The sequence below is a fragment of the Arachis hypogaea genome, chromosome 15, assembly GCF_003086295.3.
Source record: "Arachis hypogaea cultivar Tifrunner chromosome 15, arahy.Tifrunner.gnm2.J5K5, whole genome shotgun sequence".
Taxonomy (NCBI): domain Eukaryota; kingdom Viridiplantae; phylum Streptophyta; class Magnoliopsida; order Fabales; family Fabaceae; genus Arachis; species Arachis hypogaea.
Window position 1 is genome coordinate 5,441,335 of NC_092050.1, and position 18,058 is coordinate 5,459,392.

General features: G+C 35.5%; 2 protein-coding genes across 3 annotated transcripts in view; both read left to right on the plus strand.

Annotated features, from left to right (window-relative positions):
• Nucleotides 1-5,405, plus strand: part of LOC112747894 (uncharacterized) — a 41,907-nt gene extending 36,502 nt beyond the window's left edge. For both annotated transcript variants that reach the window (XM_029293120.2, XM_025796101.3), the window contains exons 55-63: nt 139-265; nt 1,238-1,459; nt 1,563-1,922; nt 2,717-2,875; nt 2,955-3,239; nt 3,315-3,530; nt 3,663-3,715; nt 3,985-4,093; nt 4,544-5,405. In XM_029293120.2, the coding sequence (XP_029148953.1) occupies nt 139-265; nt 1,238-1,459; nt 1,563-1,922; nt 2,717-2,875; nt 2,955-3,239; nt 3,315-3,530; nt 3,663-3,715; nt 3,985-4,093; nt 4,544-4,882 (1,870 nt within the window). In that variant the 3' untranslated portion in view covers nt 4,883-5,405. The remainder of the gene's footprint in view (nt 1-138; nt 266-1,237; nt 1,460-1,562; nt 1,923-2,716; nt 2,876-2,954; nt 3,240-3,314; nt 3,531-3,662; nt 3,716-3,984; nt 4,094-4,543) is intronic.
• A 3,526-nt stretch (nt 5,406-8,931) lies between these two features.
• LOC112747896 (lon protease homolog 2, peroxisomal-like) lies at nt 8,932-17,516 on the plus strand. Its single transcript, XM_072218498.1, has 18 exons — nt 8,932-9,147; nt 9,255-9,388; nt 9,713-9,825; nt 9,925-10,027; nt 10,272-10,441; nt 11,032-11,123; nt 11,429-11,608; nt 11,693-11,776; nt 12,528-12,655; nt 12,820-13,021; nt 13,113-13,319; nt 13,825-13,955; nt 14,391-14,604; nt 15,100-15,402; nt 15,616-15,810; nt 16,276-16,521; nt 16,673-16,774; nt 17,074-17,516. The coding sequence occupies exons 2-18, from the start codon at nt 9,282-9,284 to the stop codon at nt 17,155-17,157; spliced, it is 2,661 nt and encodes an 886-aa protein (XP_072074599.1). The 5' UTR covers nt 8,932-9,147; nt 9,255-9,281; the 3' UTR covers nt 17,158-17,516.
• Nucleotides 17,517-18,058: the final 542 nt, after the last annotated feature.

An 18,058-nucleotide genomic window follows, 5' to 3' on the forward strand; every position in this document is an offset into this window, starting at 1 on the left:
TGTGCCCTGGTTAAGCTTGAGATGGGATAGCTCCTTCTACTCAAAACTAAAAGTGATTGATTTATGCTAGTATTTATATGTTATATGATTTTGGTTGAAAAGAGTGTGATTTTTTTAACTTCATCTTTAATCTTGCAGCCTAATTGACGTTTCAGAAGTAAGGTTGAAGTTGTCCTTGGAGACTGCACCAGGACAACGACCTCATGGTGTCTTAGGCATATGGAGTCCTATACTTTCAGCTGTTGGTAACGCCTTCAAGATCCAGGTAAGCTATCTAATCTAACATAGAGCATTGCCTGATATTGTGATTGTCATTCACACTAGATTCTCCTTGCCCTTCTTTTTTCTTGAAACTGTTGTGTAAAATAGAGATCAATACCAATAAAATTAAAGTGTTAACATGATGTATGCTGTTTTTTTTTAACCCTTGTCTTTTTGGGAGTTATATTTTCTTCCAAGATTGGGCCCTTATAAGTACTATAAAAGAGGTAGCAACATTTGTTCCCATAAATCGTAATGGCCTACTAAACATCACATATATATACATACCACCTTGCATCTCTCTCCTTGATATACTGACACCTCAATATGCTCCTAATTCCTTTTTACATTTTATGTGATCATGTCAAATTTCCTTCCTTTTCTTAAGAGAAGGGGAGCCTCAGAGAAACAATTGAGTTGTCTCCGTGTGATCTCAAGGTCACGGGTTCAAGCTGTGGAAACAACCACTGATGTAATAATGTGGTTAGACTGTGTGAATTACACCTTTTGGGTGCGGCCCTTCCCTGGATCTTGCGTTAACGCAGGATGCTTGTGCACCGGGCTGCCTTTTTTATTTTTACTTAAGAGAGGAAATATGTACTTAGGATAGGATAGTGTGTTCTCCAAAACAAAGGAGGGAAACAAAGATTGAATGATGAACTTGGAAAATGAGCTGTCCAGTCTGCTTCTTTCCTGGAATTAATCCCTTGAGAAGAACATAAGCAAAACTCCAAACAGGAAGAACTTTTTTGGCCACAATGCAAGGATTGTGTCAGCTTGTGGTACTTGCAACATGTTTGTTTCATTGTGAATGCATAATGCATGCACTTGGCTTTTAGTCCAAAAACTTAGTCTACACCACAGTTCATCCTTTCATTATTTAGCTACATTTTCCTCAATCCAACGCCATGGCTTTCAGAGATATGAGGTGACTCTGTAAATTAATAATGATAACACTATTTTCCTCCTTCTTCAGGTACATCTGAGGAGGGTGATGCACAGAGACAGATTCATGAGGAAGAGTTCCATTGTTCCCGCCATTGGAAACCGTGTTTGGAGAGATTTGATTCATAATCCTTTACATTTAATATTTTCTGTTGATGTGCTTGGTATGACAAGTTCAACGTTGGCTTCTCTTAGTAGAGGGTTTGCTGAGCTTTCCACAGATGGACAGTTTCTGCAATTACGGGCAAAGCAGGTAAGCATCTTTATTCTAATTTCTTCTTTCTTATTTTTTTTTATTATCTTAATTTTTTGGTTTTGTAATACCATGCAATCTAATGTTAACTTCCTTGTGACAGGTTAGATCAAGGAGAATCACTGGGGTTGGCGATGGGATTCTTCAAGGAACAGAAGCTCTTGCCCAAGGTGTTGCCTTTGGGGTCTCTGGTGTAGTGAGGAAGCCTGTGGAGAGTGCCCGACAAAATGGTCTCATAGGATTGGCTCATGGGCTTGGGCGTGCCTTTTTAGGTTTTATTGTGCAGCCAGTAAGTGGGGCACTAGATTTTTTCTCATTGACTGTTGATGGAATTGGTGCAAGTTGTTCCAAATGCTTGGAGGTTTTCAACAACAAGACCACCTTCCACAGAATTAGAAATCCTCGGGCTATACGTGCAAACGGAGTACTTACAGAATATTGTGAGAAAGAAGCTACTGGGCAGGTGCGTTAATTAGTTGCTTTACTGTGAGTGTTCTTAACTCCATAACTTCTCTAAATGTGATCTAAATGACCTCAAAAATGAAATTTACTAAGAAAAGGCACCATTAATGTGAACTACATCACCTTGAAAACCATTTCAAGTTTGTGGGTTTATTTTTCTCTCTCTCTCGTGTGTGCGATATTTTTTTTGGGCAGAGTGGTGATCTTCCGCTTTATATTTTTGTTTATATAGCTGCTAATCTCGTGTTTAAGCAGAACTTCTTGAGGAAGTTACATTATCAATACATAAAAAATGAGCTCCCTCCTGTCACCGTAATAGCTGCTAAGGCTTTGATCTGATGATTGAATTTATTGACTACTGTATCAAGACACAAGAAAGAAGTTTCACTAACGAGATACTTGGTAACTGTGATGCAAAACATTGGCCTCGTAGCCTATTTCAAGGTTACAAGAAATAATTTTAGGAGGGCGAGGGTATTTCCTTCCCTTGCAATCATGTAATGTATATGTAGCAACAAATTGGTATGAAGCTTGCTTTCTTTCTTTCTTTCTTTTTTTTCTTTTTGTGAAATTAGAGACGTGTTATGTGAGAAGAAGAGCATCCGGTGTCCACTTACAAGGTGTGCATCAATATGCATATCAAAGTTGAGTCTGGTGTAGATGCCTACCACATCCAATTGCTTTTGTTGTTTATTTTTAAAGCTTCTGTGTCATTAACTGTAAATTTTATGTACTATATATTGTGCAATACTTTATATATGCGTTCTTTCTCATTTTTTGTTTTCTGGATTTTAGATGGTGCTTTACCTTGGAGAGGCAAGTCGGCACTTTGGCTGTACTGAGATTTTCAAGGAACCTTCAAAATTTGCATTGTCTGATTATTATGAAGAACATTTTATTGTTCCCCACCAGAGAATTGTTTTAGTTACCAATAAACGAGTCATTCTGCTGCAGGTTAGTTCAAGGTACTTTATTCATACGGTTTGTTCTCTCATCTAGAGAGTAACTTAATTGATTTTCCCCTTCTATCTAGTGTCTTGCTCCTGACAAGATGGACAAAAGACCGTGTAAAATCATGTTTGATGTGCCTTGGGATGAGTTGATGGCACTGGAATTGGCAAAAGCTGGTAGCAGCCAACCTTCTCACTTAATCCTACACCTGAGACACTTCCGGAGATCTGAAAAGTTTGCTCGAGTGATAAAATGTAATAGTGTGGAAGAATTTGAAGGAATAGAACCCCAAGCTGTTAAAATATGTTCAGTGGTGCGTAGAACATGGAAGGCATATCAAGCTGATATGAAGAGCTTGGTTCTGAAAGTAAGTGATAATACAAACATTCATTTCAGGAAGTGGAATAGAAATTTTGACAGAATTATTTATTCTTACTTCCAGGTTCCTTCAAGCCAAAGGCATGTACATTTTGCCTGGAGTGAAGTGGATAATAGAGAACCTCGTACATCTAACAAAGGCATTATCAGTTCAAGAGATATTTCATCACATAATGCAACATCTGATGATAGACGGTTTGTTAAACACAGCATTACTTTTACAAAAATCTGGAGCAGTGAACAGGAATACAAAACCCGTTGCTCGTTATGCAGAAAACAGGTTCTTTAATATTCTCCTTTACACAATCCTGATATTAATATCTCTCAAGTATGCATTTGTTTAGGAGGTCATAAAACTAAGTAGTGTTTTTTTTTTTTTTTTTTAAGTCTAACAAGCCATCTTATGTTTCAGGTCTCAGAAGATGGTGGAATATGTAGCATTTGGAGGCCTGTGTGTCCTGACGGGTAATGATCCATCTCATTTTCACACATTATTCCCTGTCCCCATCCGTCCTCACCCCCTGAACTGATCAGATTCCCTCACGCTTCCTATGAATTGAAGCAAAAATGAAACGTTCTCTGCCATTTCTATTGATGTAACCGTTCTACAAGCATTAAGGATTCGGATTAAGCCATGTGGAATTATGAAATCCATTTTTGTTACGATAAGCAATGCACAAAAGATGTGCCTTTATGTAAGTATTTGTAATGCAAAATCAATTTTATGTTTCCAGATACACATATATTGGGGATATAGCTCGTGGTGGCATCCATCCTCCAAATGTAGCTGCCATTTACCGCAAGGTTGATGGACATTTTGCTCTCCCGATGGGGTATGACCTGGTAAGACTATAATTAATGAGCCTGGCAATTTTTTTTTCCAGCTAACCAAGATGTTATGAGTGGAAATTTGTGGCCAAATTTTTATGTACAACGAAGTTAAATCAGTTTTCCCTAAATGCTTTTCAACCAATAGCAGATACGTTTTTTCTTAATTTTTAAATTAGTTTCCGTATCAGTTGGTATTTTCTTGCACATTTTCAGACGATACCAGTGGATGTACTATAGTAGAGATGACATTGATTTCAGTGCACTTCTCTATTGTTCTGCATATTTGTAATTTGTCAGTTGAATCAGACACGATCTTATTGTTCAAATGTCATCTTATAAAGAACAATGAGTTTGACTATGTTTTTTGTTCTTCCCACAATGCTTGCACTATGATGGTGGACCGGATCAAATTTGGTATCTATTTACATTTTTCGCCTAACAAAGGATTGATGCCTTCCGCAGGTGTGGCGAAACTGTTCAGAGGATTATGTCAGTCCAGTATCAATTTGGCACCCAAGGGCTCCAGATGGGTTTGTTTCTCCAGGATGTGTTGCTGTTGCTGCTCATATGGAACCAGAGCCTGATCTTGTATACTGTGTTGCCGAGTCATTAGTGGAGGAAACAGAATTTGAAGAGCAGAAGGTTTGGTCTGCACCTGAATCGTATCCATGGGGCTGTCACATTTATCAGGCACAGAGTGATGCATTGCATTTTGTTGCTCTAAGACAAATCAAGGAAGAATCGAACTGGAAGCCCATGAGGGTCCGCGAAGACCCTCTTTGTCCATTACAATCATCATAAACAATTTTTTTGGGTTAAGGTTCTTTCTTGGATTGCCCCTTTCTAAAGAATACAGTATTGTAAGTTGGACGATCGTGGCTGTGTTACTTGTATGGTAGCAACTAGGTAGTGCTTTGCTTGTAAAGGCACTAGTATGCGGGAGCGCAAATGCAATTTCCCTTCTTTGCTAAGGACTGGAGAGCATTGCTATATTGCAAAGACGCGTTTGGTGGTTTATATTTCACCACACAGATATTTCATATTTGATTGTGGCGTCCACCAGTTAGTTATACGGTTTACACACTACACTCGAAAAAGGGCTAGCTCGTGGGGTATGCTTTAGAGATTCATTGCTTGGTGACTCGGTTTGAACATACATGTTGTGAGCTGTTGAAAGATTGTCTTTTATCTATAGGATCAGTTGTAAATGCGCATATCAAATTTATGTATAGTGTTTTCTTGGCTGATTTCATTTTCAGAATTGTAATGTACGATAGCATTTTCATTTTATATAAGTCAATATCTGTACGGTGCTTATGTAGTCCATCTTCGTTTGGTGAGAATTGAGATAAAAAGAAAAGCCCGCAGTTAAAGCCTGCATGATCTCTCTCCATTCGTGAAGATGGTGGCATCCCCAGCGCACTATTATTCAAACAAATAAATGAATGTGGATTATCACATCCCAAAAAAAAAAATGTGAGAAAAAGAAACACACCCACACGTGATGGGAGCTAAAAGCAGCTAAGCTATGGAAACAACTGATAGTGAAGGTATGATAGGTACTAGAAAGAGAGAGAAGATGAAGCTAGATAGAGTGAGATATTTCTCTTTTTTTTTTTTTTTTTTTTTTTTGACAGAGACAGAGTGAGATATCTGTTATTTGATTAGAATGCGAAAGTAATGGATCTAGGTTGGCTAGTAGTCATTATACAGGGGACTAGTGTGTCGATACTCGATAGCTAACTTAACAATAGCCCAACCACTTCTCCACAGTAGAGTGATAACGGCATAATCTCTAACTTACTTTCTCTAATTTTGGCTAATATTGTTAAAGATATAATCATTTTATGTGTCTTTTTTTATCAATTTAAGTTTTTTAAAGAAGTAATTTTATCACATGATATTTTTTTTTACAAAGTCATTTTATGTGTTCATGTGTCTTATAAAAATTTAAAATTTATGTGTCTACGTATTTAATATCGTGTCTTATATTTGTGTCGGTATTCATATATTATAAGTAGGAAAGCTTTGGTCCTGTACGAATTTTAAAATTAGACAGTTATATTTAATTTGTTTTTGTTGGTCGAGGATGGAATCATGGAATGTTTATTTTAGTTTCACATATTGATAATACTACCAATCATTATTACACGACTAAATTGGTTTTTTTTTGTCATAATTTTGTGTCACGGGTGACTAATTGGTTTAGTTAGGAATTTTTCCTTTTAGACAAAAGAAAAATTCAAACACAAGTTTTTAGTTTAATATTGGTTTAAAAAAATTTGCTCTCAAATTTTTTTCTAAATAAATTAGCTGAAAGAGTGAAGACTGATTAAGTTATTTATATTATTAGCCATTTAGCCCTACGTTTCACTTTGAATAAACTATTTGATTACTCTAATTTATATAAAATAGAAGGACAAATCCAATGTTTTGATAATTCTTTACTGTAAGCTAAAATGCAAGCTTTATTAATGATATCATCAGTAATAGAGACTTTGTTCAACTAGATAAAATGACTATGAAGATGCTTCAGTTAGTTATACCTACCTCTGCCTCCATGCAATAATTTTAAATCTACTTGGCGCTACATACAAATGTAGCACGTAGCAAGTGAATAAATTGTTTAGTTAGGTGCAGAGTGAGAAGAAGCAGGACCACAAAGGCAAGCAAACTACCCCAATCCAATTCCAATCCAAGCAATTTCATTAGTCATTATAGCCATATGAATACCTACAAATATAATAGAAGTAAATGGTAAAATTTATTACGAAAAAAATATAAATTTTTTAAATTATTCGTCAAAAGATTTTTTTAATTAAATTTATCTTTTAAAAAATTTAAATTGATTATATTACTCTTTCTATCACTTTTGTTGCTCATAACATTAGAATTTGCTTATATTACACATTAAGGGCTTGTTTGGGTGAGCTTCTAAGAAAAGATCTTTTTTCGAGTTATCTTTTTTTAAAAGATCTTATAGAGAAGTAAAAGTAATTTTATGTTTGGATATCTCATGTAAAAAGGTCTTTTTATCTATCAATTATGTTTGGGTATAACAATATAAAAGTACTTTTTTGTTTATTTATTACATGAAAAACATCTTTTTTTTAAGGAAAAAAGATCTTTTAAAAAAAGATGTAAATTACAGCTTCTCAAAAAAGATCTTTTTTTGATTTTACTAGTGCTTTTACTTTTACTACTAGAAATTTGCCAAACACGTTAAAAAATAAAAAAAGATATTTTTTCATTGAAAAAAGATCTTTTTTTAACAAAATAATGGCGCCCAAACATGCACTAAGTAACATCATAGTAACCTGATGTCCTAATTGGCTATTAATACAATAATTTATGAAATTAAATTAAATCAACTCTAAATTGAGGAATTTTAATACCTCAAGATTATTTTTACTTTGAAATTGATTTGATTTAATTATATAAATTTATTATGTTAGCAGCTAATTAGAACGGTTATATGTATGTTGTGGTCAGTGTAGTGTTATTATTTAATATGTCACATCAACAAATTTTAATATTGTAAATAACGAAAGCGACAAAAAGACTAATATAATTAATTTAAAATATTAAAAAAATTAATTTAAAAAATCTTTAAAAGACAAATATAAAAATTGAGTGGTATTTCAGATTGGGAGAGTATTGGGAACCAGTATTAATTGTGTACAATGTGTATAATAAATTAAAAAAATATAAAATTAAAATTAGATCATTAATTAATTATTTAATTTAAAATTTTAAAATTAAGATTAGTATTTAAATTCATTCACACTATGTACGATTATTTCTAATCTACGTTCAAAATTGACCGTCATCTTCTCCGGTTTTTACCTTGCGTCACTGAATTCCTCCGGCCATACCGAGGCCGCCGCATCCTTCCGCCGACACTGTCCTCACCTCCGCCGGTCAGCCCGATGCGCCTTGCCCTCCGACGCTCAGCCTAACGTTGCTCTTCTTCTTCGGATCCAAGCATGGTTAGCTTTTTCATTATTTGAGTCCTATGCTTCACAAGGTAAATATTTAATGCGTTTCCCGACCGGAGAAGTAATTTTTGGGGGAGAAACTATGCGTTTTTGGGATCTACGTGCTCCCTGGTTAGAACCTCTAAGAGGTCCCAATGGTTTGGACTTGAGTAGACTTAAAAAAGACATACAGCCTTGGCAAGAACGTCGTTCCGCGGAATATATGACTCATGTGACTATTCCTTCAAAATTATGTTTCACCACAATAATAATTTTTTCTATCTATTCATCTTCTTCTTCTATTTTAATGATCAATTTAGGATGGTCATTTTAGTAGGTATACACGGATGATTATTTTATTTTTATGTAGATGATTATTTTGATTGGATTGAGTTTAGTTATATATAATTAAAATATATTAGATGTTCAATTCATTAGGTATGCGGATGATTATTTTTATCCGTAAGTGGATAGTTATTTTTATTAAGGGTGAGTGGCGTGTGGCAAACCAAATAGCGATAGTGAAATGAAATTATTATTGATGAAGGTGGGTGGTTGCCGATTGTAGATAGTTATTTTTTTGAAATAACTAACCGGATTTTTTAAAAATTTAAAATTTAAAATTAGAGAATTTGAAATTTAAAATTTGATGTGAAATAACTGAGTAAGAGTTTTTAAATTTATTATTTCGTAGGTAATTTTTATTTTTAACTCATATTGTACACATTGTACAAATATTTCATTGTCTGTCTACTCTATTGAACTCTTTCAGATTTTGACCTTGACCACTTAGCCAATATGATATAGCAAATTAGCAATACACAGTGGGAAAACATAAAACACATAAATACATAATAGACCAATAAGATTAAAGAGCAATACCACTACCCGAAACGGCATACGTGTTGTGGATAGACCTGAAAATTGAGCACATTCATAAACACACACGCTGCCAAAATTACAGTAAAAACTAAAGGTCCCAATTTGGATGCGACTTCCTCACACACTGAAAGCTAAGCGCCTAAGCCAATAAAAACCAAACCAACGAAACATACCTTACTCACTTCTCAGCTCTGACACAACCCAACCGTACGCCACATCCCATTTCACTCCTTTCTTAAGTTTCTTCCTTTCATTCGATTCGTCTTTTCAGTTTTTCTCTTTTCGCTTTTTCAATTATTTCGCTCCTTTTTTAGTTGTTTTCCTCAGAAGACGAAACGAACATGGCGGAATCGGTGGAGCTTCCGAGCCGGTTGGCAATCCTTCCTTTCAGGAACAAGGTGCTGCTTCCCGGCGCCATCATCAGAATCCGCTGCACTTCTCCAACCAGGTTGGTTCCTCTACCACTTCAGCTCCCTCACATTCATTTCTTTGGTCGCTGAGAAAAATAAAATGAAATTTATGTGATTCAATCGTATTTTGATTCTCCGAGCTCAAAAATCCTTTCTGTGATTTTGCATTACTTAGTCTGTTTCATTAGGTAACTTTGTGCGGAGTTTCCCCTCGCGCTTTTTAGTTGATGTAACCATTGTGTTGTGGATGGACTCTGCTAACTACTGCAATGCGTTTTCCTGTGCCTATATGTTATAGTTTCCGAGTTAAACTTTTTCACTATATGGCGTGCATGTGGATGTGTTCTTGATTGAATATGCAGTGTGAAGCTGGTGGAACAAGAGCTTTGGCAGCGAGAAGAGAAGGGGATGATTGGCATCTTGCCAGTTCGTGATGCTGCTGAAGTTAAGCCAGTGGGTCCCACTATGTCTCAAGGTGATACATTGCTTGGTAGTTTTCTTTTTTCCATTTCTTTTAAAGGAAAAAGGAGCATATTGTCATAATGGTTTTGTTTACTTTCTCTTGTAATCGTAGGTCTTGATTCTCTAGATCAAAGCTCAAAACTTCAAGGTGGTTCATCTGATTCTCATAAACTTGATGCAAAAAATCAGAATGATGTTGTTCATTGGCATAACAGGTATATCTCAAATGAGTTTCTACTATATAACATATATATTCAGACCATATGTAAAATATTTTCATTTGATTGATTTTGATTAAGTTTGTTGACTTTATTCTGTTAAATTAATTGTTCATATTTTATATTTGTACCTTAATTTGATCATGTTACTAGTATGGTCTAAAATAGTAATTTATATCGTGGAATTATGAGAAATTAAATCCTCAGATTGAGGTGAATTTTAATAGACCTTCAATTCCAGGGGGGTAGCTGCTCGAGCATTACACTTATCAAGGGGAGTGGAGAAACCAAGTGGGAGGGTCACGTATATAGTTGTTCTTGAAGGTTTGTGCAGATTCAGCGTCCAAGAACTAAGCACAAGAGGGACATACCATACTGCAAGGATCTCCTCCCTTGAGATGACTAAGACTGGTAAACTATTCTTCCCCGTCGCTTAACATCAGCTACTACATAGGAAATGGATATTTTAAATGGATATTTTATGCTGAGGATATTACTTTCAGACTTTGTTCTCTTGATGTGTCTTTTTCTCATTTCATCTTTGTAGCCATTTAAATCACTAGCATTCAGATAATAATTATAATTATAATATTATGTAGAAGATAAATACATGTAACAATATGTTCCACCCAAGGATATCACCATGAAAAATTGCACTACTGGATGTAAACATTCTAAATTATGGTTTTGTTTTCTTACTATGAACACATAGATCATTGAAGCATGTTGAATATTGAACAAGTAACTGGTATTGGAAAATATGATAGTGCTAGCATGGGTAGGCTATATGTGTCATGGCGAATTGGTTAAAAATTTGATTATTCTTTTAGTATATAGTTGTTGTAGCTAACACCCAATGTTCTCTATGTTTTCCCCTACCTATACCTATATTGATTTGTAAGGGAAAAATAAAAAGAACTTTGAATTATTATTATTATTAATATAACTCCTTTGGTTCATTATCTTTGAAGAAGCTGAGTTGCCTCCATTTTCTAATGTAGAGATGGAACAGGTGGAGCAAGACCCTGATTTCATAATGCTGTCTCGCCAATTTAAAGCGACTGCCATGGAGCTTATTTCTCTTCTAGAGCAGGTAGAAATTTGTAATCCAATAATAAATGGCAACATTGACTAAAGCATGGAAGACTGTTTAGCATTGATCTTTGAAAAGTTCTAGCTTTCAGTTAAGATCATTATATATTTCTAATCCATGATTGCATAAAGTATTTCTTGAATATATAACATGGAATCTCTGGATCTAGATTAGGATAGCTTGTAAATAATATAACTTGTTACTTGACTATTGTATCTTAGCTATGTACTCTCGAGGATATTCTGTGCCTGTTCTGTTTCAATGTCAGATTAGCATTACTTGCTTATATGTATGCTTGTTTATAGAAACAAAAAACTGGTGGAAGGACAAAGGTTCTTTTGGAGACTGTCCCAGTTCACAAGTTGGCTGATATATTTGTTGCTAGCTTTGAGATAAGCTTTGAAGAACAACTGTCTATGTTGGATTCAGTTGATCCTAAAGTGAGGCTTTCAAAAGCAACTGAATTAGTTGATAGGCACTTACAAGTAAGTTACAGGATATATGATGCTTCATATGGATTTGATTTTCCATTGTTTGTCTTTCATTCGGCTTTTGTTCATTGCCAACAGTCTATACGTGTAGCAGAGAAAATTTCACAAAAGGTTGAAGGACAACTGTCAAAATCTCAAAAGGAATTTCTTCTGCGTCAACAGGTTAGCTTTCTCACATCATATCCTAAATACATGGTAAATGCAAGGGTACAGGTGAAATACCGAAAGGGATTTATACCATAACAAAGTTAAATTAAATTAAATCTTTCAAGCTAGAAGCTTCCGATGACAATGACTTCTACGGTGTAAGAGATTTATTCATGTGTAGGAGCTAGTGATACAGGCTATAGCTGGCTGTGAATGGCAGTTTGTGAAAACTTTTAGTGCCTCTATTATCACGTTGTTTAGGCAATCAGCATGTCTTATAGTTTGCTCAAATGGTGATTTTTGTACCTTTTGGATTTCTATAAATTATATACTTATTCCTCTCTGTAGAAAATATTAAGTGGAAATATAGGGAGATAGAAAGAGAGTATATCAATACTATAAGTCCGTAACTTGTTAATAAATATAAATTATATATTAAACGAAGTTACATGTAACAAAGCTCATTAATCGTTATACTAAGGCAATGACTTATCGTTTAGAAGCATAACATGAAAAGATTGTTGTCCTCTAAGGCTGCTAGCTGTAGTTTTTTAGATGATATCGGAATAGCTTTGCCCCCAAGGACTTGGGCGTGTTTGCTTTCTTCTGGCAGCAATTTGATGCAAATGGTGATATATTATTGCCAAGGACTTAAGTCTTTGCTTTTGGTCGATGTTGTCACAATGAAGTATTTTTTGTCTCTATAGTCTTGTTTGAGCTTTTATCTGATTGAACTGCTCTATGCTTTTTGTAATATATATTTTAGATGAGGGCTATAAAAGAGGAACTTGGTGATGATGATGATGATGAGGATGACCTTGAAGCTCTGGAAAGAAAGATGGAAAGTGCAGGAATGCCACAGAATATCTGGAAGCATTCTCACAGAGAATTGAGGTACTTTCAGTTGGAAAAGTAGTTGCAAATGATGATGACTAATCTCAGAGGGAATTTCTCATTATAAATTTCAATTTCAAAAAACTCTAGGATCACCATGGTTCCAAGTATTTTAAAATTTTATGTAGAAAGTCAATTGACTTTAATGTGATGTTATCCCTCAGGAGACTTAAAAAAATGCAGCCCCAGCAACCTGGGTATAGCAGTTCACGGGCTTATCTGGAACTTCTTGCTGATCTGCCATGGCAGAAGGCCAGCAAAGAAATTGAACTTGACTTGAGAGCAGCACAGGAGCGCCTGGACAGAGATCATTATGGTTTAGTCAAGGTCAAGCAACGGATAATTGAGTACTTGGCTGTTCGCAAGGTGCTTTGTTACTCATCCCACCTATAAATAGCTAGTATTCTGTTGCACGGTGCAGTATAATGTATATCTGATTTAAATATTTACATTGCAGCTTAAGCCAGATGCAAGGGGCCCTGTATTGTGCTTTGTTGGACCGCCAGGTGTTGGGAAAACATCATTGGCATCTTCTATTGCTTCAGCTTTGGGCAGAAAATTTGTGCGCATTTCCCTTGGTGGTGTCAAGGATGAAGCTGATATTAGAGGACACAGGAGAACATACATTGGAAGCATGCCTGGGAGGCTCATAGATGGACTAAAGGTTCACAATTCAACTTGAATATTGAATATAGTATCTGTTTTGTGTTGTATGGTATTTGCAATGCTTGGAGGAAGCCATTGATGGCTAGAGGTTTTATAATACACAGAATGCCTGCAAGAGCTTATATGCTTTTGGCCATTCGCTTTTTGGACTCTCCTATATGTATTTCTCTTTAATCCTGGAAAATGTTTTCTTTAAGGAGAGGGAGGCCACTAAGACTGGAAATTCATTCAAAATAATTAGAGAAACATAAATTTGGAAATGTTCATCGAGAGCTTAAGAAGTAGTTTCAACTTGATTTCATGTGGCTAAGTTAATTTATCCTTTCGCGATCGTATGATGTGAGGTTATTTTGAAAAAGCTGCGTGTTTATTTTTCTTCATGTACACATATAAGATACACTTTTAAAGTATAAAATTGGGCCAAAATAGATAAAATTTATCAAATACTATAATTGCTTTTTCCCCTTAGGAATCTCATACTGCTTTTGACATCTGACCTTTAGAGAGTAGCTGTCTGCAATCCTGTCATGCTGCTCGACGAAATTGACAAGACTGGTTCTGATATTCGTGGAGATCCAGCTTCAGCATTGCTAGAAGTTCTTGATCCAGAACAAAATAAAACATTCAATGATCAGTATCCTATAATCTTCATTATATCTTCCCTCTCTTAGTAGTAAGTTTTGCCAATTCATGTAGAAAATCTTTCTCTGGTGGAGAATGGTTTCAGAGTTTTCTTCTTAGTTTTAAATGATGCAGTATCAGTTATCCATTTCCAGATTGGGTTAAATTTTTTTTTCTATCTTTCCATTTCCACCATTACTGGAAAAAAAATCTGTAAGATTAAAATTATTTTTGTAATTGATTATAAGAAAAATAGCCCGCTTTTTTTTATTTTGTATCAGCTGTGAAATTCAATTCATCAAGGATGATTCAGCAATTTTGTATGGGAATTATTATATTAGTCTTTTATATCCTGAGAACAAGTTAATTTCTGTTGTCATAACTATCTTTTATTGCACAATGCAAGTAAATATATAAATAATCCAAGGTTGTTCCTTAAGTGAGATAGCTATTTGAATGTTCCATTTGATCTTTCCAAGGTAATATTTGTGGCTACAGCAAATAGGGCACAGCCGATTCCACCACCTCTCCTTGACAGGATGGAGGTCATTGAGCTTCCTGGATATACAGCTGAGGAAAAGCTAAGCATAGCCATGCGACATTTGATTCCTAGAGTTTTGGAACAGCATGGGTTGAGTTCTGAATTTCTTCAAATTCCAGAGGTATGTTTTGACGTAAATGAAATTTTTGAAACAGTGAGAAAAATGGTTCTCATTCACTGGAAGTACATATATTTTCAGTGCCATCAAAAAAAGAAAGAAGAAAAGAAAGAAATAAAAACCATCAAACGAATAAATTTTCTTTTACCATGTTCCGAAGAAAAATGAGACCTGACACTTCACTTGGGTTTAAATGGTTATATGATGTTCAAAATCCAAAATAATATTATTGTGTCCATTCAATCAGTCCTTCCCAAGTGTGCATAATAGTGGAAACTTAGCTATATTTTTTAATGTCATCATACATTTTCTTAATTGAGCACTGGAAGTATATCTTTAGTAGTCCCAAGGGGCTGCATTCTTTGCTTTCACATTGTCTACTAAACACAGTGGAGCTAACAAAAATATGCTGCATAGTTGTAAAGAGATACTCTATACAGTTTATCTATGAAAGCAATTTTGTTATATAGGATGCTGATCAGCATTATTTTAATGAAGGGGATGGTCAAGCTTGTTATTCATAGATATACTAGGGAAGCTGGTGTACGAAATTTGGAAAGGAATCTCGCTTCCCTTGCTCGTGCTGCTGCTGTAAGAGTAGCAGAGCAAGAACAGTTTGTCCCACTAAACAAAGGGATGGAGGGACTAGCTACACCACTTCTGGAAAACAGACTTGTTGATGGTGCTGAAGTTGAAATGGAAGTTATACCAATGGGTGTCAACAATCAAGACATTTCAAACACATTCAGGATCACCTCTCCGTTGGTTGTTGATGAAGCCATGCTTGAAAAAGTGCTTGGGGTAAATGAAATGAATTTAAGTCCCTACATTTTTGGCATATGATTTGTTTGCTTCTCTAAATGTGGTACTATGTTGTACTGCATTTTTAGAGTGTGGCTCTAATATATTACGTGAACGGGAGCTTTGTATGTGATGTCCTCTTGAAAGGGATCTTATATATGTAATATGCTTAAAGGTGTGTTGCGCCTAATATGCTGATGTCATCAATTGCAGCCTCCAAAGTTTGATGGAAGAGAGGCCGAACAACGTGTGGCAACCCCTGGGGTATCTGTGGGGCTAGTTTGGACTAGTTTTGGTGGAGAAGTTCAGTTTGTGGAGGCTACAGCAATGGTGGGAAAGGGTGAATTGCACCTGACTGGACAACTTGGTGATGTCATCAAAGAATCTGCTCAGATTGCTTTAACATGGGTAATTGTCTATGTCTAATTGATTTTTAGCTCACTTTTCTCATGAATGTGTTTGTTCCTCCTAAATTTTCTCAAATAATATGTTTCATGTTTCATATATTCATAAGCCTTTACATAACCAGATAGGTCTGTAAGAGAATTGGCTCTTAACTGTTATAGGAATCTCCATGACTTAGCAATTTAAAGTGAGATCCAAGCTACCCTTATTCTTGAAACAGAAGTTGAACCGTAGGTTGAAACCTAAGGATTAAGTGTGTTACTAACAAAAATTCTTGAAAGCATTGAATTGTTCCTCCAACAGTTAGGAATAACATTTTCTTCAATCTGTTAGACTGAATTTTGGTCAAGTCAATTCCAGTATGCATGATGCACCTGTTAACACCAAGTGCCACTTCCACTATTATTATACATGTCATAATTTAAGGTTCACTACTTGTTTCATTGATTATTAAGGATTTATTTATAGGTAAGAACAAGAGCAGCTGATCTTAGGCTGGCTGCCACAGAAGGCATTAATCTGTTGGAGGGCCGCGATGTACATATACATTTTCCTGCTGGTGCTGTACCTAAAGACGGGCCTTCAGCTGGTGTGACTTTGGTCACAGCATTGGTATCTCTTTTCAGCCAGAAAAGAATGAGATCAGATACTGCTATGACAGGGGAAATGACATTAAGGGGTCTCGTACTACCTGTTGGTGGTATCAAGGATAAGGTACATTTACTTGTGTCCTATTGACAAGTGTAAACTTTATGAAAGATGTTACTGGTAATGTATAGCGGTAGGTGCAAATACGTGATTTATTCTGCGTTCATCTTTAATGCTACAAAATTTTATTATTAGTGATTCCTTAATTTTTTCACAGATATTAGCTGCACATCGGTATGGTATTAGGAGAGTCATCCTACCTGAGAAGAACTTGAAGGACTTGGCTGAAGTACCATCCTCGGTGCTGAACAACTTGGAGGTAAGTTTGTTTCTACATTTTTGTTCAGCAAGTCTGGGCAATTTTATAGTTGGTGTCAAAATCCGTGTATCCAATCTGACACTTAATAGTGGACAGAAAGAGTAACTAGTATTAAGGTATATATATACACGTATTTGGTGTTAAAAAATTTTCTCCTTTTTGGACTTGAATACATTCTCAGATAGCATAGGCCATGTGCATATTTTTGTATTCAACTATCTTGCTTCACGAGGACCTTAATGACTTCCATATCACTGAAATGAATCATTCATAGTTTCCTTTCTGAACTTTCTAAACAGATACATCTTGCAAAGCGAATGGAAGATGTGTTAGAGCAAGCTTTTGAGGGCGGGTGCCCTTGGAGGCAACACTCAAAATTGTGACAGTATTATCCTTAAGACCTTGACTAGCACGTCCTACATTCAACCATTTGGTCCCACCATGATCTATATGCATTGTCGTTAATATTGCGGCATTGGAGACCGCTCATTTAAATCTATTACGGTGGACGGTGATCGTGTTTGAGCAAAACTTGAGTAAGACACGGCTTGGAAAAGAGCTGCATATTACAGAGACCGACCCCATTTACTGTCGGTGCTCTTTTGTAACTTGTAAGTACTTTTTTCTTTTCTGCGTTCGACTCGCAGTTAACCTACTCCCTTTTTATTCCCACTTTATTCTGTAAATTTTGTTGTATCAATGTAATTTTTATTGTGCATAATCTATTCAGTTTTTTCACCAACCAATGGAGCACTTCTGTATTCTCTCTCTGAGTCAGTTGGTTCACCTACGTGTTACAGAAATCAAATAAACTATGAAAATGGCTAATATACGATATCCTCAATTTCTCACTATGATTTATAGAAATTATTTTCTTAAATTGAAAGATAGAGAAAGCATTCATCTATATGGTCAACTTTTTTTGGTTCGGAATCTATATTATTCGACTTTAGTTTGCACAAGAATAGTCAAATGATGGCAACTCAAAAATGTCTTCATGTGAGACGTAATTGCGTTCGTCAACTGCTTCCCGTATTGTTCTTTTGAATGGGAGCGGCTCTATTTTCATAATGCTGAGATGTTAAAACTTAAAAACATGATGATTCAAAACCTTCAATATATAGGAAAAGGGAGCTTTTATCACATCCGCAACCTCAGTGCACGTTAGGATGTCAGGCTTAATAGGAAATGCTATCCAATCACTGTGATCCTTCATACTATACTATTCCGTATAAAAACACCAGGAAATGGGAAGAAAACTGGTTTTAGAAAAAAAGGTAAAGA

Bases quoted from the DNA above. Each gene is read 5' to 3' on its own strand.
- LOC112747896 (XM_072218498.1), top strand. From the start codon at position 9,282: ATGGCGGAATCGGTGGAGCTTCCGAGCCGGTTGGCAATCCTTCCTTTC. The intron at 9,826-9,924 runs GTGATACATTGC...TTGTAATCGTAG, and splicing joins GGGTCCCACTATGTCTCAAG to GTCTTGATTCTCTAGATCAA. The intron at 16,775-17,073 runs GTAAGTTTGTTT...CTTTCTAAACAG, and splicing joins CGGTGCTGAACAACTTGGAG to ATACATCTTGCAAAGCGAAT.